Source organism: Octopus sinensis, linkage group LG5 (assembly GCF_006345805.1).
Source record: "Octopus sinensis linkage group LG5, ASM634580v1, whole genome shotgun sequence".
Taxonomy (NCBI): domain Eukaryota; kingdom Metazoa; phylum Mollusca; class Cephalopoda; order Octopoda; family Octopodidae; genus Octopus; species Octopus sinensis.
This window is the reverse complement of record NC_043001.1, coordinates 30,145,279-30,162,130: the sequence shown is the minus strand read 5'-3', so window position 1 is coordinate 30,162,130 and position 16,852 is coordinate 30,145,279. Positions and strand designations below refer to the sequence as shown.

At 37.3% G+C, this 16,852-nt stretch overlaps 1 protein-coding gene across 2 annotated transcripts in view; it reads right to left on the bottom strand.

Moving 5' to 3' along the window:
* The window catches only part of LOC115211686 (DNA-dependent protein kinase catalytic subunit), a 266,170-nt gene that overhangs the window by 34,093 nt on the left and 215,225 nt on the right, over nt 1-16,852 (bottom strand). For both annotated transcript variants that reach the window (XM_029780332.2, XM_036503287.1), the window contains exons 77-84: nt 15,175-15,304; nt 13,706-13,908; nt 12,336-12,486; nt 8,673-8,815; nt 7,733-7,855; nt 5,943-6,031; nt 4,480-4,573; nt 1,834-1,968 (exon numbers count right to left, since the gene is read on the bottom strand). In XM_029780332.2, coding sequence (XP_029636192.2) covers nt 1,834-1,968; nt 4,480-4,573; nt 5,943-6,031; nt 7,733-7,855; nt 8,673-8,815; nt 12,336-12,486; nt 13,706-13,908; nt 15,175-15,304 — 1,068 coding nt within the window. The remainder of the gene's footprint in view (nt 1-1,833; nt 1,969-4,479; nt 4,574-5,942; nt 6,032-7,732; nt 7,856-8,672; nt 8,816-12,335; nt 12,487-13,705; nt 13,909-15,174; nt 15,305-16,852) is intronic.

The following is a 16,852-nucleotide window of genomic DNA, read 5'->3' as shown; positions in this document are numbered from 1 at the left end:
GAAGAGAATATTTTCAAAATGATGTTTTAGATGGATACTTTTATATATTACTAAAGGTCTTGTGAATACTTGTCACAAACACACAGACACACACACAAACTTGGTGATATATGTCAGATACTAAAACATATTCACATGTGTGATGTATAAGTCCTTCTATGGAGATGTTGTCAAATTTGACATAATTATGATAATTTGGATATTTTCATAAGACAGGCATGAAAACAGAAAAGGACATCATTGCATATGAAGCTTTTTCATGTACCAAATATATATCATACCTCGCCTGGCCCCCGTGCCGGTGACATGTAAAAGCACCATCCGTTTCGTGGCCGTTTGCCAGCTCTGTCTGGCCCCCGAGTTGGTGGCACGTAAAAGCACCATCCGTTCGTGTCCGTTGCCAGCCTCGCATGGCCCCGTGCCAGTGACACGTAAAAGCACCATCCGTTCGTGGCCGTTTGCCAGCTCTGTCTGGCACCTGTGCGGGTGGCACGTAAAAAGCACCCACTACACTCACGGAGTGGTTGGCGTTAGGAAGGGCATCCAGCCGTAGAAACACTGCCAGATCTGACTGGGCCTGATGAAGCCTTCCAGCTTCACAGACCCCAGTTGAACCGTCCAACCCATGCTAGCATGGAGAACGGATGCTAAATGATGATGATGATGACACATCTCAAGCTATTTATTAAACACTTTCCTTTCTTTATTTTCTCCCACCTAAGAGAGCAAGGTTAGGTGACAAAGAAAGAGAAAGTGTGAGAAAATGAGTTACAAAAACAGTGTAGAAAAAATAAAGAAAAGGATAACAGGAGGAAGTAAACTAAACGTCAGTACTCTTTCATCTTCCCACAATGTTTTCAAATCAAATGATGATCATGTACATAAAAATAGGTGCATAACTATTATTTTGTCTGCATTTTTAATTACAATTTCATCTTTTACAAACTGAAACAGCAATAAAACAGTACTCTTCTAGTGCTTTCATTATTGATGACACATTACTTGGATCTTTTCGGTTTGAATGGCAGTTTTTTCTAGCGGTGTCATATGAAATTGTCACCCATAATTATGACCCTAGTATCAATCTATTGCATTTCAATCTGGGTTAGGGGAAGGGTACCCTTTTTTTCTTCAGAAATGTAAATAAACCCAATCTGTTTCTTAAATGAGGGACATATTCATACGGCACAGAATGCTTTCACCTCAACAGACATCATTGATTGGTTGAAATTGCAGAAATTGAAGAAAAAAAAAAACAAATATTTTACAAACTATAGAATTTTCTCAATAAAGCCAAGAGAAAAAGATGTTTTATAAACACATTTTACCAGTATACGAAGTTTAAAAGTGTTTAGTTACGTGGAAATTATTTTTAAAAACTGCCGGTCAAACCGAAAAGATCCCATTACTTCCTTTATCTTACTCTTATACAATAGAACTTTATGTCTGTTAGTATAGTGTATTTTGTTTTTCGTGGTGATGGTGGGGCTACTAACTTCTTGCTGTAAATTTTTTCCTCTATGTTTCATTGTTATATATAAAAAAGTGATTGTTTTATTTAAAGAAAAGTTCAAAAGATTTTATTACTAAAAATATTAGGAATATTTTAGTAATATTATAGTCATATGAGTAATATTTTTATTACTTCTACTTGAAGAAACAGTAAAAGAAAGAAAACTCATTAATCCAAAGAAACCCAAAAGAAAATGACAAAATTGTTTTGTGATGAAATAAAGTACTAACAAGAGACAACTACAAACTGCTTCAATGAAACAAAATTTTCTTTGAATATTTGTAAATTAGGTATTTAAGGTAAAATTGATTTATAATTACCTCAGTAAATTTCTGATAATAAGGGCTAACATTTTCTTCAAAGAGAGATGAGCACATGTCCTTATAAAGTTCTATGACTTCCTGCTTTTTTGGGTTAGTCTTTGAATACAATTGTAGGGCATTTTTAAACCAATCCTGGAAATATTAAATCTTATTTTCATTTGAATACTCTCAAATAAAAATTAAAGACAAAAAATAACAATTTGATAAAATTTGAACTAAATCTGCAAGAAAATGAGACACTATAGAATTTATCTGAGAAGACTGTTGATACTAAAATGGATAAACGGCTAAAGCAATATCAAAATGCAGGAGGCATATACTATAACAATAACAGCAACAACAAGCTTCTTGTGGTTGCAAATGAGATGCATTTCACCATTCCATGCCACAGCAGGAATATCTGCCCTCCATTAGCTTTGGTAAGTCCCTAATTTCATGCCAATAACAGCATAAATGAATGGTCTTTGTCCTATATTAGGGCATAGAAGTCTCCAAAATATAACATACAAGGAGATTCACAGCCATATTCGAACCATCTCTACCATTGTTGCTCAATGCACAGTGAGCGTGGCTGGTCACATGCTGAATACCAAACCATAGGATATTTTCAATAATGTTTTTGGATATTCTAAGTATTCTACAACATTGATCACAGTAGCTTCACAGCAGAATGTAGCTATTTAAAACAAGTTATACTCTGTAAGCCTGAAATGGCAAAATCGAAATCAAATTCGATGACTGGCATCCGTGCTAGTGGAGTGCTAAGAGTACCATATGTGTGAGACCGTTGCCAGAGCAACAAGCTGGCCTCCATGTCGATGGTAAGTTAAAAACACCATTCGAGCGTGATCATTACCTGTGTTCCTTTACTAGCACTTGTGCTGGTGGCACGTGAAAAAAACATTCCAGCGAGGTCGTTGCCAGTGCTGCTGGACTGGCTCCTGTGCAGGTGGCACATAAAAAGCACCATTTGAGCGTGGCCATTGCCAGTACCGCCTGACTGGCCCTTGTGCCGGTGGCACGTAAAAAGCACCCACTACACTCTCGGAGTGGTTGGCATTAGGAAGGGCATCCAGCTGTAGAAACTCTGCCAGATCAGATTGGAGTCTGGTGCAGCCATCTGGTGCGCCTGACCTCAGTCAAATCGTCCAACCTATGAAAGCATGGAAAGCGAACGTTAAACGATGATGATGATGAATAAATTTTGTGTTCCATACTCTGATATAAAATTCTATTTCTCAATTTAATATTTATTCTCAAGCTAAGAACCATAGAGTAACAAGTTAGTTATTGCTCAACTGAGTCACTGCACCTGATTTGGACATCCAGAGTAATTTCTATTTTTAAGCTCTTTGGAAAAAACACGAACATTACATCATTGTATTTTTCTCTTGTCTTATAATGATTAATTCCTTGTCTGTATACTAAGAAAGTGCTGTGAGCTTGTAGAGAACCAAGGCAATGACTTTGGCTTTCCATATCAAGACTATTTTACTTCTAAGTGTTAATTGAAATGAAACTGGAAGTGGTATAATTACCCCACTACCCTATTCTCTTTGTTAGATAAATCTAAGATCTTGTGTCTATACTTGAAATTAGTGTTATTTCAATTCTAAAAATACAAGAATCATTAGATTCCGTTTAATTAGCAACTTCAAAAAAAGAGGTTTATTTCTAAACTGTTGGTCAACAGTTACAAATAGCCAAACTGGAAATGGATCTTGTAAAAAGGCCTTCCATTTGAAATGGAGGTGTGACTAACCTACACCAGGAGGCGCAATGGCCCAATGGTTAGGGCAGCGGACTCGCGGTCGGAGGATCGTGGTTTCAATTCCCAGACCGGGTGTTGTGCGTGTTTATTGAGCGAAAACACCTAAAGCTCCACGAGGCTCTGGCAGGGGGTGGTGAAAACCCCTGTTGTACTCTTTCGCTTCAACTTTCTCTCATTCTTTCTTCCTGTTTCTCGTCCCTGACTTCCTACGCAACCGCTGAGCCTTGATGCGCATTCATCCATCCATCAATGCTCTCGGTGTTGGGGTTGACCTGCTCTCTCTTCTGCGGGTCTTACAAATAGCAAAGGACCACGTTTCGGACTTCTCCCATCTTGCAAGCTCTGGGACGAAGACCGTTCGCTCAACAGCAACAGCAACCTACAGCAAGTTACAAGGTACTAGTGGAAGCTGGACTCACCGGCAAAGCCTATTACAGCTAAAGCAGATGGTTCAATAACATTAGTTTGGCACCACAGACCACTGTGATTTAGGAAAAGTTCAACTGATTGACTGATAATTTATTGCAAATCCTATCAGCATTTTCCAAATCTTCTGCGGGTCTTACAAATAGCAAAGGACCACGTTTCGGACTTCTCCCATCTTGCAGGCTCTGGGACGAAGACCGTTCGCTCAACAGCAACAGCAACCTACAGCAAGTTACAAGGTACTAGTGGAAGCTGGACTCACCGGCAAAGCCTATTACAGCTAAAGCAGATGGTTCAATAACATTAGTTTGGCACCACAGACCACTGTGATTTAGGAAAAGTTCAACTGATTGACTGATAATTTATTGCAAATCCTATCAGCATTTTCCAAATCCAGTTTTGTAAGTTAAAGTAAACAAGTTTGAAATACTGCATGAAAATTTTACCTTGAAGACGTTAAGTGGTTCTGCAAAACTTTCCAAGGAGCTGATGAAAGTAAATACTTGTGGCAGTGTTTTTGAGTTCAAACGACATGATAACCTGACAAATACCAGAAAAAAGGAGAAAAAGAAAACATGGTAAATTGAAATTACTTGTTAATGATACACTCACAATGTTGTATTCACTTTCCTTCTCATTTCTTTATTGCCCGCAAGGAGCCAAACATAGAGGGGACAAACAAGGACAGACAAAGGGTCAAGTCGATTAGATCAACCCCGGTGCGTAACTGGTACTTAATTTATCAACCCCGAAAGGATGAAAGGCAAAGTTGACCTTGGTGGAATTTGAACTCAGAACGCAGTGGTGGACGAGATACTGCAAAGCATTTCACCCGGCGTGCTAACGTTTCTGCCAGCTTGCCACCTTACTTTCCTTCTCATTTAATAAACTGACACTATACACATTGGTATATGTGCCTCTCCCCCACATACACATACATACACACCTGAGGAAAAGTTGCTGAATGATCAAAACTACCTGAGGTTACCTTGCTCAAAACTAGTAAGAAAAAGGAAAATTTCTTTTTGTTCTAGGGTAATGCATATTTATTCATTACAATGGCCTACTACCTATAACGGTTAAATAGTGTTAACAACAATAACAACAGCAAGAGCAACAGCAGCTGCCATTTATCGTCCACTTTTCCAAAGGTCAGATGGAATTTACTGATGAAGATTTTCTGTCTGGATGCCTTTCCTTGTTTTCAAGCAAGGCAATATTCAATCATTATGTGATGTCAAGACAGAAGTACATAGAAACACACACACACACACACATATGGCAGACTTCTTTCAGTTTCCTTCTATCAAATGCACTCATAAGGCTTTGGGCTACAGCAGAAGATACTTGCCCAAAGTGCTGCACAGTAGGACTGAACCCAAGTCCACATGGTTGGGAATCAAGCTTCTTAACCACACACCCATACCTGCACCTTAATCTCTTCATAAATAGCTGCACAATGAATTATCCTCATCATCTGCAGGACTGCTTAATAATGATTTTGAACAGATATCTTTTTTTTTTTTACTTGTTTCAATCATTAGGCTGTGGCCATGCTAGAGCACCAGCTTGATGAATTTTAACTGAATGAATTGTTTGTCCCCTCTATGTTTAGCCCCTTGTGGGCAATAAAGAAATAATCATTAATATTGCAGACTTTCTGTTGTGTCCATGAACAAAGCACATAATCCTGCATGCCTTAAGGCCTGTGTAGTCAATAGTATATTTCATTGAAGTAATTAGCATCCGAAATGGTAAACAACTAATGGAGCAAGCAATTGCCCCTGATAACATGCAAATTTAAAGGAAGTCGCAAAGACAGTTTAACTTATGGAAGCATGGAAATGTAGTTGGCAAAAAATGAAATTGATAGGTTTTATGATTCGATTGAGATGAGAAATGAACTCACTTTTCGACAAATTTTCTGTTTTGTGTTCCACTGTCATTTCCTTCAAATCTGAAGCCTTCATTACTGATTTTGAATGAATATATAATAGCCTGAAAAATAAAAATATAACATTACATATTGCTATATTTTTTCAGTCTGAAAATTTGATATATATATATATATATATATATATGTATGTGTGTGTGTATATATATATTAAAATTAAAATGAGGGTGAAAAATTGGATATTAATTTGATAACATCAATTTTAACACCAGTGGTCTAGCATAAAAAAAAATTGAGGTTCAGTAAATAGTATTATATACATATAAGAGGGAATTTACCATAATGCTAGAAGTAGATCCGCTATGGTCTTATCACTAAGAATTTTTCTCTAGAAAATTTAGCAAACACCAGAAACGTAAGCGAGCAAGACAAATGAAAAGTAACAAAAATATAGATTAATCATAAACAAATGTTTTACTATCAACAAATTACGTAATTTTACTTACATAATTTATCTGTAGATCTTCAGTATGATCGTTTATACAAATATAATTTGCAGACCTAGACGCCAGACATCAACACGAGGTTGAAAATGCATGCAGTTCTACCTATTACACTTGTGGTTATTTTTCAAAAGTCTTCGTTTTGGTGTGCTAAATTACCGGAAATAATACTGCATAAAATAATTCACTGCAGTAGCCTTTGCCAGTTTGAGAATGTACTAATTTAAAATTAAAGTTAAAATGAAGGTGAAAAATTGGATATTAATTTGATAATTTCAATTTTAACACCAGTGGTCTAGCATATAAAAAAACTGAGGTTCAGTAAATAGTATTACATACATATAAGAGTGAATTTACCACTATGTGGTGTTTGCTAAATTTTCTAGAGAACAATTCTTAGTGGTGAGATGATAGCGGATCTTCTTCTAGCATAAGGGTTTCCACATAGTGGTAAATTCCCTCTTATATGTATGTAATATTATTTACTGAACCTCAGTGTTTTTATATGCTAGACCACTGATGTTAAAATTGATGTTATCAAATTAATATCCAATTTTTTACCTTCATTTTAATTTTAATTTTAAATTAATACGTTCTCAAACCAGCAAAGGCTACTGCAGTGAATTATTTTATGCAGTATTATTTCTGGTAATTTAGCGCGCCAAAACGAAGACTTTTGGAAAATAACCACAAGTGTAATAGGTAGAACTGCATGCATTTTGACCTCGTGTTGATGTCTGGCATGTAGTTCTGAAAATTATATTTGTAAAGACGATCATACTGAAGATCTACAAATAAATTTTGTAAGTAAAATTACATAATTAGTTGATAGTGAAACATTTGTTTATAATTAATCTATATTTATGTTACTTTTCATTTGTCTTGTTTGCTTACGTTTCTGGTGTTTGCTAAATTTTCTAGAGAACAATTCTTAGTGGTAAGACCATAGTGGATCTTCTAGCATAAGGGTAACTCGAATGGTGTTTTTTACGTGCCACTGGCACGGAAGCCAGTTAGCCGCTCTGGCGACGATCACACTCGGATGGTGCTCTTAGCGCTCCACTAGCATAGATGCTAGTCATCGAATTTGATTTCGATTTTCACTTGCCTCAACAGATCTTTGCAAGCAGAGTTTAGTGTCCAATGAAGGAAGGGTATGCATAAGCGGGCTATTAAGATGAATTACTAACTGAAGAACCTAATATAAAGGAGATTAATTGGTTGTAGTACTATTTAATTTATATCAGTATGATAAAGAAAATATACAAAATAGGAATTCGTTTTGAAGAAAAAAATACCAACTTGGGGATACTGGCAGGCGATGTTATAGACAATATCATGGATGGCATATGCTTTTGGTTTATCGAGTAGTGATATCATTTGATTAATCCAATTCAAGAACATCCAACATGGTATTTTCTTGCTCTGTAAAAAAGACAAAATCAAGAACAAAAAAAAAAAGAAAACTGTGAGTAAAGTTATAAAAATAACTGAAGATATGATAGTCAATTGTGACGAGCATTTGAATGTTAATCAAATTTCTCAGCATGTTAACACTCTCCCTATTTTGAATAGAAATAATAATAATAAACTTTTCTACTTTAGGCACAAGGCCTGAAGGTTTTGAGGGAGGGGGTAATCAATTACATTGACCTCAGTACTCAATTGGTACTTTATTTTATTGACTCTGGAAAGATGAAAAAGAAAGTCAACCATGGCAGAATTTGAACTCAGAATGTAAAGATGGATGAAATACTGCTAAGCATTTTCTCTGGTGTGCTAATGACTCTGCCAGTTTGCAACCATTTTAATAATAAATCTTTCTACTTTAGGCACAAGGTCTGGAGTTTTGGGGGTAGGGGTTAGTCAATTACATTAACCCCAGTGTTCAACTGGTACTTATTTTATCAACTTTGGAAAGATGAAGAGCAAAGTTAACCTCAACAGAATTTGAACTCAGAAGGTAAAGAAGTACAAACCACCACCACCAATAATTATCGTTTCAAATTTTGGCTCAAGATCACCAAGTTTAGTGGGTGAGGGTTAGCCATTTACATTGATCCCTGGACTTGACTGAGTCAGTTTCAAAACATTGATGTTCAGGTCACAAAAGCAAAGTCTGAAGGGAATAATAGTCATTTCCTCAGATTTCCAAATAGGAAATAACATCTACTGACCAAAGATATAAATTTTTTTTTTAGTTTTGTTACACAGTGTTATTTAACATATCTCAGCTACATACCTCATTGATGAAAATATCTATACTCTCAGCATGAGTCTCAAGCAACTGTAGTAGATGACAGAAACGTTGCTGAGCTTCTTTTATGCCATATCGAATTGCTTTGAGTAAAGATGACATGAGATTATTTCCAAGAGATGGTGAATCTGAAAATTTAAGAATAAAGCATCTTAGCTGTTTGTTGACAGCCATTTAAAGTGTTTAACATCCATACATTTGATATTGTTTCATGCTTATATTAGAAAGCTGCAACAAAGTTTTAGCTCATTTTCAAATGTTGCAAGTTATTTCATTTCATTATGTATCTATTCAGTTTCTTGATTCAATGCCTTTACTCTTACTCTTTTACTTGTTTCAGTCATTTGACTGCGGCCATGCTGGAGCACCGCCTTTAGTCGAGCAACTCAACCCCGGGACTTATTCTTTGTAAGCCCAGTACTTATTCTATTGGTCTCTTTTGCCAAACCACTAAGTGACGGGGACATAAACACACCAGCATCGGTTGTCAAAAAATGCTAGAGGGACAAACACAGACACACACACATATATACATATATACGACGGGCTTCTTTCAGTATCCGTCTACCAAATCCACTCACAAGGCTTTGGTTGGCCCGAGGCTATAGTAGAAGACACTTGCCTAAGGTGCCACGCAGTGGGACTGAACCCGGAGCCATGTGGTTGGTAAGCAAGCTACTTACCACACAGCCACTCCTGTGCCTTTATTTTTATTATTATTTTTTTTTTGCTTTACAAGCATTATCTGTGTTTTTATCAATTTTTGCACTATATAAAACAGAAGTTTTAACCTTTTACCTGATTCAGTTATTGGATTGCAGCCGTGCTGGGACAGTGACTTGCAGGGTCCCAATAATTATAATGTATGAAGTCTGGTACTTATTCTATTGGTCGTTTTTGAAATTATAAGTTACAGGGAAATAGACAAAGGATCACTAGTTGTCAAGTGGTGAAGGGTGAGGAAAACACAAAGGCAAAGACACACACAAATGTAAATACATACATACACAATTGCCCTGTGCTAGTAGGGTGCTAAGAGCACCATCCGAGCGTGATCGTTGCCAGAGCGGTTAAGTGGCTTCCGTGCCGGTGGCATGTAGGAGGTACCATTCAAGCGGGATTGTTACCAGCATCGCCTTACTGGCACATGTGCCGTTGGCATGTGTAAAAAGATTCAAGCGAGGTTGTTGCCAGTACCACCTGACTGGCCCCCGTGCTGGTGGCACGTAAAAGCACCCACTACACTCTCAGAGTGGTTGGCGTTAGGAAAGGTGTCCAACTGTAGAAACTCTGCCAGATCAAGACTGGAGCCCTGGTGCAGCCATCTGGTTCGCCAGCCCTCAGTCAAATCGCCCAACCCATGCTAGCATGGAAAGTGGACATTAAACGATGATGATGATGATACACATATAAATATATATATAAATATGATGGGTTTTCAGTTTCAGTTTACCAAATTCATTCAAAAGGCATTGGTCAGTTTGAGACTATAGTTGAAGACACTTGCCTAAGGTACCATGCAGTGATTGCAAATTCTTAACGATACAGCCATACCTGTACCTATAATACATCGGATAATTTTTTAACCACTAGCAACTCAATCAACAAATAAAAGTAGAAATCCAAGCAAGCAAAAGTGTACTGCCAAGAGCATTACCCAATATTAATTTCAAATTTTGGCACAAGGCCAGCAAAATCAGGGAAGGGGCTAAGCCAATTACATCAACCCTAGTCTTCAACTGGTACTTATTTCATCGACATTGAAAGGATGAAAGACAAAATAAAACCTTGGTGGAATTTGAACTCAGAACATACGGATGGATGAAATGCCTAAGTATTTTGCCTGGCATGTTAACAATTCTACTAGCTCACCGCTCTAGCATAACCCAATATTAAATTTAGGCTTAGTATTTGATACCACATAAGATGAAATTTGAAAGTATGATTAAATTTTTCGCATGTTGATAATGAAAGTATGATTTAAATGAATGAAATAAATTCCAGCATTTTGCTTATGATTACAACAATTTCTCCAAACACTAAATGAATAATATTTAAGAAAATTAATGTAAAATTTTGTTGTAACTTGGGAGGGTCATTATGCATATGATAAATACATGCTCCAGTTCTCTATATCATCATCATAGTTTAATGTCTGCTTTCCATGTTGGCATGGGTTGGGCAGTTTAACATGGATCTGGTTAGCAGGGTGCTGTCCAGACTCCAACTGTCTGTTGTGGCATGGCTTCTACAGCTGGATGTCCTTCCTAGCGTCAGCGACTTAACAGAGTATGCTGGGTGGTATGTATGTGTGCGTGTGTATATCATCTCATCATGTTAAATCATTAATCCCTATACATTTTTCTCTCTCTCCATTTTTTTACCTCATCAATTTCTGTCAAAGAGTATGGGCTCAAAATGTCAAAGACTTTTCCGTTCTTCCTGAGCATCAAACTAATACACCAGCCTGTAGTTCCCTCACCTGTCTTTGTCCTTTGTTTCCTGTAAATTTGAAATTTATACACACATACACACATGTATATATATATATATATATATATATATATACACATACACATCATCAGTCCCCACCACTACTTGACAGTTGGTATTGGTTTGTTCAACATAAAAGGTCTCTTTTACTCTTTTACTTGTTTCAGTCATTTGACTGTGGCCATGCTGGAGCACTGCCTTTAGTCAAGCAAATTGGCCCCAGGACTTATTCTTTGTAAGCCTAGTACTTATTCTATCGGTCTCTTTTGCTGAACTGCTAAGTTAAGGGGACGTAAACACACCAGCATCACTTCTCAAGCGATGTTGGGGGGACAAACACAGACACACAAACATATACACACACACATATATATACATATATGCAATGGGCTTCTTTCAGTTTCCGTCTACCAAATCCACTCACAAGGCTTTGGTCAGCCCGTGGCTATAGTAGAAAATACTTGCCCAAGGTGCCACACAGTGGGACTGAACTCGGGACCATGTGGTTCGTAAGCAAGCTACTTACCACACAGCCACTCCTACGCCTATTGATGGAATTATACCATAATTATACAAGCAGATAAATAGATAAATAGTAACATAGACAAAATATGATGTGTTCATAAAGAAATATGAAATGAAATAGGTAACCTGGCATATAAAACATTATAGTCCTAGCTACACTTAGAACTTGTGTCAGGCTGTTGGTGACTAAACTAGCAACCCCACAGAGTTTTCTTTGTGAGGAAGGTGTTTTTCTTGCTATTTTGTTACCCTGCAGGATTAAATACCAGACTTGTTAAAGGGCAGACTCGCGGATACTTACCATATAACACTTAGGACTTAGTCTTAGATCTGCTATGAGCTCCAGGACTCATAAAGCCAGAATTTAATCCAGTTTCCATGGCATATAAGTGACAAAGATAACAACAACACTTCCTGATGAATGAGAGACTTGTCTATCACTGGGTTAAATTCCCAGCTATTGCTGAGAGGACTGGAGCAATGTGGAATGAAGTGTTTTGCTCAAGAACACAACGCATCACCTGCTCTGGGAATTGAAGCCATGATCATATGATGATGAATGCAACATCCTAATCACTAGGCCATGTGCCTTTACAGGTAATCAGAAATAGTTGACATATGCATACATACCTTGCAAAAACTGATTGCAGTATTTAGCAATTGCTAGGTGTGTTTCTCCAATACTTTCTCTTACAGAAACCGACTTTTCTTCAGAATCATCACTGATAACATTTTTCTCAAGATATTCACAGCCAGAAATAATTAATTTCTGAGATAATTCCTGGAGTTGATTAGAGGAAATAAATTGTTTAATAATTAATTTTCTTATAATTTTTTTTTAGTTGCATACTAAATAATGTCAGTAAACTTTCTAAAATCCTGAGTTGATATCCTACTTGTCAATCCCCAGCCCATCCAAAGTACCTTGGATCGCAGGATGGCCTGCTGTGCTTACCTTGGATCGTAGGATTACCTGCTGTGCTTGAGGAGACCTATTGAGTCAAGTACATAAACATCAACAAATCAAATGGAAATTGTAGTTGTGATACCTGTGCCAGTGGCACATAAAAAGCACCATCCAAACGTGGCCGACGCCAGAGCCACCATGACTGACTTCCGTGCCGGTTGCATGTAAAAAGCACCAACTGATCGTGGGTGTTGCCAGTCTCCCCCGGCACCTGTGCTGGTGGCACGTAAAAAGCACCCACTACACTCATGGAGTGGTTGGTATTAGGAAGGGCATCCAGCTGTAGAAACACTGCCAGATCAGATTGGAGCCTGGTGCAACCTCTTGGCTTCCCAGACCCAAGTTGAACCGTCCAACCCATGCTAGCATGGAAAACAGACATTAAACGATGATGATGATGATGAGTTAAATATGGTTGAACACCAGTAATCAAGCACAGCCAGAATTGGAAACCAGAGCCTAGATCCAGAGAAAGGCTAAATGAGTTGATTTGGTAGCATTCTGATTTCAGGTTAAGTACAGGAGTAGCTGCTTCTTTCCTCGCATCAAGCAGACTGGAAGACTTAAACTCAGTATTGCAGGCTAAATTCTTTTTCTGTGAGTTAGTTAGAAGATGTGGGGAGGGGCAGCACTCATTTTCTTTGCAGACCAGCTCTCTTATTTGCATGACTGATGCAGCTTTATCCTCTTTAGATCTATATCTGTAAGATAAACATGAGTGCAGAAGGAACTGGGTTGGATGGTCTTGATGTTTATAAGATATAGTGAACACTGGTTCAAGGCTAGAATTTATTATGAAAGAATTGTCAAGTAAATCAAGTCTAATATGTGATTGTTACTAATGTTATTGACTTCAGGAAGGATAAGCAACAAAGCTGACCTCAGCAGCATTTTAACACTCTGAATAGTAAGAAATGTAAGTAAATACAGCAAAGCATTTTCTTTCCTAATGGTTCTGTCACCTAGCTCCCTAAATGACGCCAACACCGCTGACAACAACAACAACAACAATAGTATAAAATTTTATCTTTGCCTTTGTTGACAGTGTTCCGCTTTCATAGCCGGCATAGTAACTTATTTTCTGCTGGATATCAAGTGGCAGATTTTCAAATTGAAACTCATCACCTTCATTCTTCAGTACTGAAGCTAGTGATGACAAGTGTTCTCCATAAAGTACATTATGTTTCCACCTCAGACTTTGCTCCTCAGGTGGCAATAGGCTTAGATCATGTTCACCTGTTGATAAACATAAAATCATCTAATTTTCAATCTGTTGATTAACATGAAATCATCTAATTCTCATTTTTACAAGAAATAATGTATAGAAACAAAATAATGGGTTATTAGATAATCTCCGCCCCCCCCATTTATTTTAATCCTTTGCCATTTGAATAAACACAAAAAATTTAGTGTTTTATGTTTTTTTTAAGCTCTACTCTCTCCCTACAACTGTTTCCACATTTTAAAAATGTGAATAAACTCATCCTCTTTTCAGGTATATGGCAATGGAGTACCAAGTAGTATATAATGTATGAAATGTACAGCAAAATATACTTAGTTTTATAAGTTGAAAAATACTATTTATTTCAGTATGTAGTGACGCTGTCCGGCAGCGCGCGCGCGCAGCGCCCTCTCGCTCATACGCGAAGTCCGGAAGAGGGAATTTTGCTGACGTGGCAGTTAGCCGAAGCAAGGGAGCGTGAACCTTAAAATGGTCCGGAGAGACATAGCAGCAGTGGGCTGACTTGAGACACGGCGACTGAAGGCACTAGACGTGTAATTCTCTCTCTGTCCGGATTTGATATAACAGCAGTCGGCAGAAGACTTTTAACCAGGATTTGTTGCAGACCACATCATCTTCTCTCTCCTGACGCCATCTTGACCACAGTTCTGTTTTAGCGGCTGAACACTGTAAAATCTACAAGCGTTAAAGTTCAGCCTTGCACGCCCAGAACCAAGCGGAACCAGATATACCACTTATTTGTTACCGTCATAAGAGAATAAAGTATATATATTTTTTACGTCTGCGTTTTGTGTTTCTGACTGGTAGAATCTGGATATTAAAAGCAACGGTAATTTGTATGCACCAACTGCACCTTAAAAGTGCAGTGAAGCTATATTAGTTCCTGTTACAAGTATAACAAATATTCATAATCTGTTGTGTCTGGGGAGAGTCATTCTTTTTTGGTACCTTGTAATTTAACATAAACACCAGTAAAATTTCCACTTATTTCTTTTTTATTTTTCTAAAATTTTCATTATCTTGCAACCTTTTCAATAGTCTTGACTCTCAAAACTATTGAAAAGGTTGCAAGAAAATGAAAATTTTAGAAAAATAAAAAGGAAATAAGTGGAAATTTTACCAGTGAGTGTGTTAAATTATAAGGCACCAAAAGAGAATACCTCTCCATAGACACAACAGAATATGCTTCAACACATGAACTCACATAAAGAATCTTGCAAACCAAATCCAAAAACGAAATATTCATAAAATATACATACAAAGAATCTTAAGGTTGTTCACCAGGTTGATACAGGTATCATTAGAGAGAAGGGTATTTTTCTGGCATGACTGAACATACAGATGATTCCATTTCAACTTCAACTTCATGAGAGAAATATGTTTACAATCCTAATGGATAAATGTATAAGAAAAATATAAGATAAATTGTAATGGATGAAATAGTAAAACAATAAAAAAAAATGTATAAATCAAGGTAAATTTAAGGAAAACAAAAAAAATTATTTACAGAGGGAAAATACAACAAAATTAAAGGAAAACTTGAAAGTTGAATGATGTACAAATGCGGAGAATGAAAAAGAATATACTTCATGTTTATGTGGAGGAGTTGTGTGTAACTGTACCATGTTCATTCCTTGTTAAACCAGATCAAAATTTAGGTTCATATCATAATTTTCTATGTTTATAAATCCTTCTCGATTAATATAGACACATAGGGCCAGTTTCCTGGTTTCTATGGCATTGGCACGTAAAAAGCACCCACTACACTCACAGAGAAGTTGGCATTAGGAAGGGCATCCAGCTGTAGAAACACTGCCAGATCAGACTGGAGCCTGGTGCAGCCTCCTGGCTTCCCAGACCCCAGTCGAACCGTCCAACCCATGCTAGCATGGAAAACGAACGTTAAATGATGATGATGATGATGATGATGATATACTCTTTCCTGGACAGGACACCGGTTTGTCACAGGATTATTCATTTTTGCCAGCTGAGTGGACTGGAGCAATGTAAAATGAAGTGTTTTGTTCAAGGACACGACACTTCACCTGGTCCTGGAATCAAAAACCACAATCTTACCATCATGAATTCAGCACCCTAACCTCTAAGCCAAGTGCTGCCACACTTTTCTATGCTTGCATGAGTCGAATGAAATTTGTTGAAGCAAGATTTTCCAAGACTGGATGTTATTCCTATCACCAGCACTCATCTGTTTTCAAACAGAGTAATATTTCCCCTCATCCTTTGGACATAATAGTACAACAGCTAGACATTTACACAGAATATTGCTTATGAATAACATTGCTGGCACGGCAGTGATGTTTGTTTACAATTAGATTGTAATGTCAAGATAGAGAAGCATACAGACACACATGTCGAAGCTCAGGGAATTGTCAGTTCTGGTCTGAGTTTCAACACTAGATAGGCTTTCTGTTACCTTTTCAAGGTCCAACAAAGGAATTGCATTCATTACTGTAAGCTGATGAAATACTTTTGAATTAGACAGACAAGTTCCTGCTACTTACTGTGAAAAGTATGAGTCTATATCTATTGAGAAGTAATACCAACACATACATTGATTAGATGTTAAGAAAGAGAGCTAACATCTTGAAAACAAATATAAAGATTGTTAAAAGTTCTTTCTCAGCCTAACACGAAGCAAGAACAAACTAAATACCAATATCTCTCTTTACTCTTTTACTTGTTTCAGTCATTTGATTGTGGCCATGCTGGAGCACCACCTTTAGTTGAGCAAATCGACCCCAGGACTTATCCTTTGTAAGCCTAGTACTTATTCTATTGGTCTCTTTTGCTGAACCGCTAAGTTACGGGGGCGTAAACACACCAGCATCAGTTGTCAAGCAATGTTGTGGGGACAAACAGACACACAAACACACACACACATATATATATATATATAATATATATATATATATATAT